Source organism: Austrofundulus limnaeus, unplaced genomic scaffold (assembly GCF_001266775.1).
Source record: "Austrofundulus limnaeus strain Quisiro unplaced genomic scaffold, Austrofundulus_limnaeus-1.0 Scaffold2887, whole genome shotgun sequence".
NCBI classification, from domain to species: domain Eukaryota; kingdom Metazoa; phylum Chordata; class Actinopteri; order Cyprinodontiformes; family Rivulidae; genus Austrofundulus; species Austrofundulus limnaeus.
The window spans coordinates 4,752-6,252 of NW_013955289.1; the positions used below are offsets into that span (position 1 = coordinate 4,752).

Genomic DNA, 1,501 nt, shown 5'->3' on the forward strand with positions numbered 1-1,501 from the left:
CATAGCAGCCCCCCACCCCCCACCCCAATGGTTGCCAATAATTTGGGGCAACTGGGGTGGCCAATCAAGTGCCAGATGTGGCACTTACCACCTGACTGTCTCAGCCCCTGAGTTTATCTTCCCTCTCTGAAGTCACGTTATAAAGTGTGGAGTTGTGTCATAGTTTCATAAAACCACAGCAAACAAACTCTTCCTACCTCCAAGTCTTTTTATGGTACACAATTACACTAAATATTTAAAGAAAATGTGCTCTTTGGTATACAGTGACTCAAAGTTCTGATTCAGAGCCTTTGRTCTGAGACTCAGAGTGAGGGGTGTGCCARAGTTTATTTCCTAGATACTAATACWAAAATTAAGAGATTTTCCAGAGAACAAATATTTCGCGTTTTTAACTGAAGCCTCTTTTCRCTTTTTCTTTACGCATAAAGAAACCACATTCCTGTTTTTCAACTTGTAGTGGCACCAACAATGAGAACTGTATTCTTGTAGGACCTGCACACAGTCTGCTCTGGTTACAGACAGTAAACAAAGATTTTACATCCTAATATTTCTGCTTTAATGCAGCTTTTCCTACTGAGCCATGTACATGAGTCTCTGACAAGTAAAGAAAGTGTCTTTGTAGTTGTTCTCGATACAGTTCTGCACAGAACCCTCCCAATAACTAATGACTGATAGATGCTGAGGTTGTATWGATTTTCTTCACGATCTTGAATGTTTGTGGATATTCCCACAATGAAAGTTTCACCCTAACATAGTTGTTGGAGAACATGAGTGGGCAGAGCAGCAAGGGCTTATTAGTACATAAAATATGTTCCTTTCACCTCCTCCACAGGTTCCAGTGAAGTTCCGTTTTCCATTTTTCACTGAAATGTCCTGGTATGTGTTGGAGCGCTATGTCTTCAGTCTGACCAAGATCTCCTACCTCACACCTGAGTTTCAGAAACACTCCTTGGGCATAGGTATGTAAACAGCTGTTGGAAATACATTTAAACTCAGTATGGTAGACACAGTGTATCCTAGAGTCCAGTACCTGTGTCTGGATGACAAACACAAGGACCCGGTCCATGTAGAAAGGGCAGCAGTTGTGTTATCAGGCAGATGCTGAAGTGTCTGACAGAACAGTGAGTGAAGTTCAGCAGCCACAGAAGATGCCTTGAAGTCTCAATAGACCAGCGCTTGATGGAGTTTGAAAATGTTAACATGGTGKTTGTATTTAAATAAATGCCCAGCATGTAGGACATATAGATTACACAATGTGGAAAACAATGTGYGAGGCCACCATCTGGTGATGGGTCAAATTGCTGAAGACAGACTCATACCAGGGGAGGATGGTTTTATCAAGGACCTAGCTTAACAGAATTCAGAACACTAATCGTGTTTCCATCCAGTTGTAGAGTGAATTTTTATCGAACTTTTCAAAATTCGCAAAAAATTAAATAAATAAAAATTTGAATCTAGACTGTTTCCATCCAGTTGTAGAGTGAATTTTTATCGAACTTTT

General features: G+C 40.6%; 1 protein-coding gene across 1 annotated transcript in view; it reads left to right on the forward strand.

Annotated features, from left to right (window-relative positions):
- The window catches only part of LOC106511523 (lysine-specific demethylase 2A), a gene marked incomplete at both ends in the record, with an annotated part of 7,978 nt that overhangs the window by 1,001 nt on the left and 5,476 nt on the right, over nucleotides 1-1,501 (forward strand). The window contains 1 exon segment of the mRNA XM_014000280.1: nucleotides 833-959. Within this exon segment, the coding sequence (XP_013855734.1) occupies nucleotides 833-959 (127 nt within the window).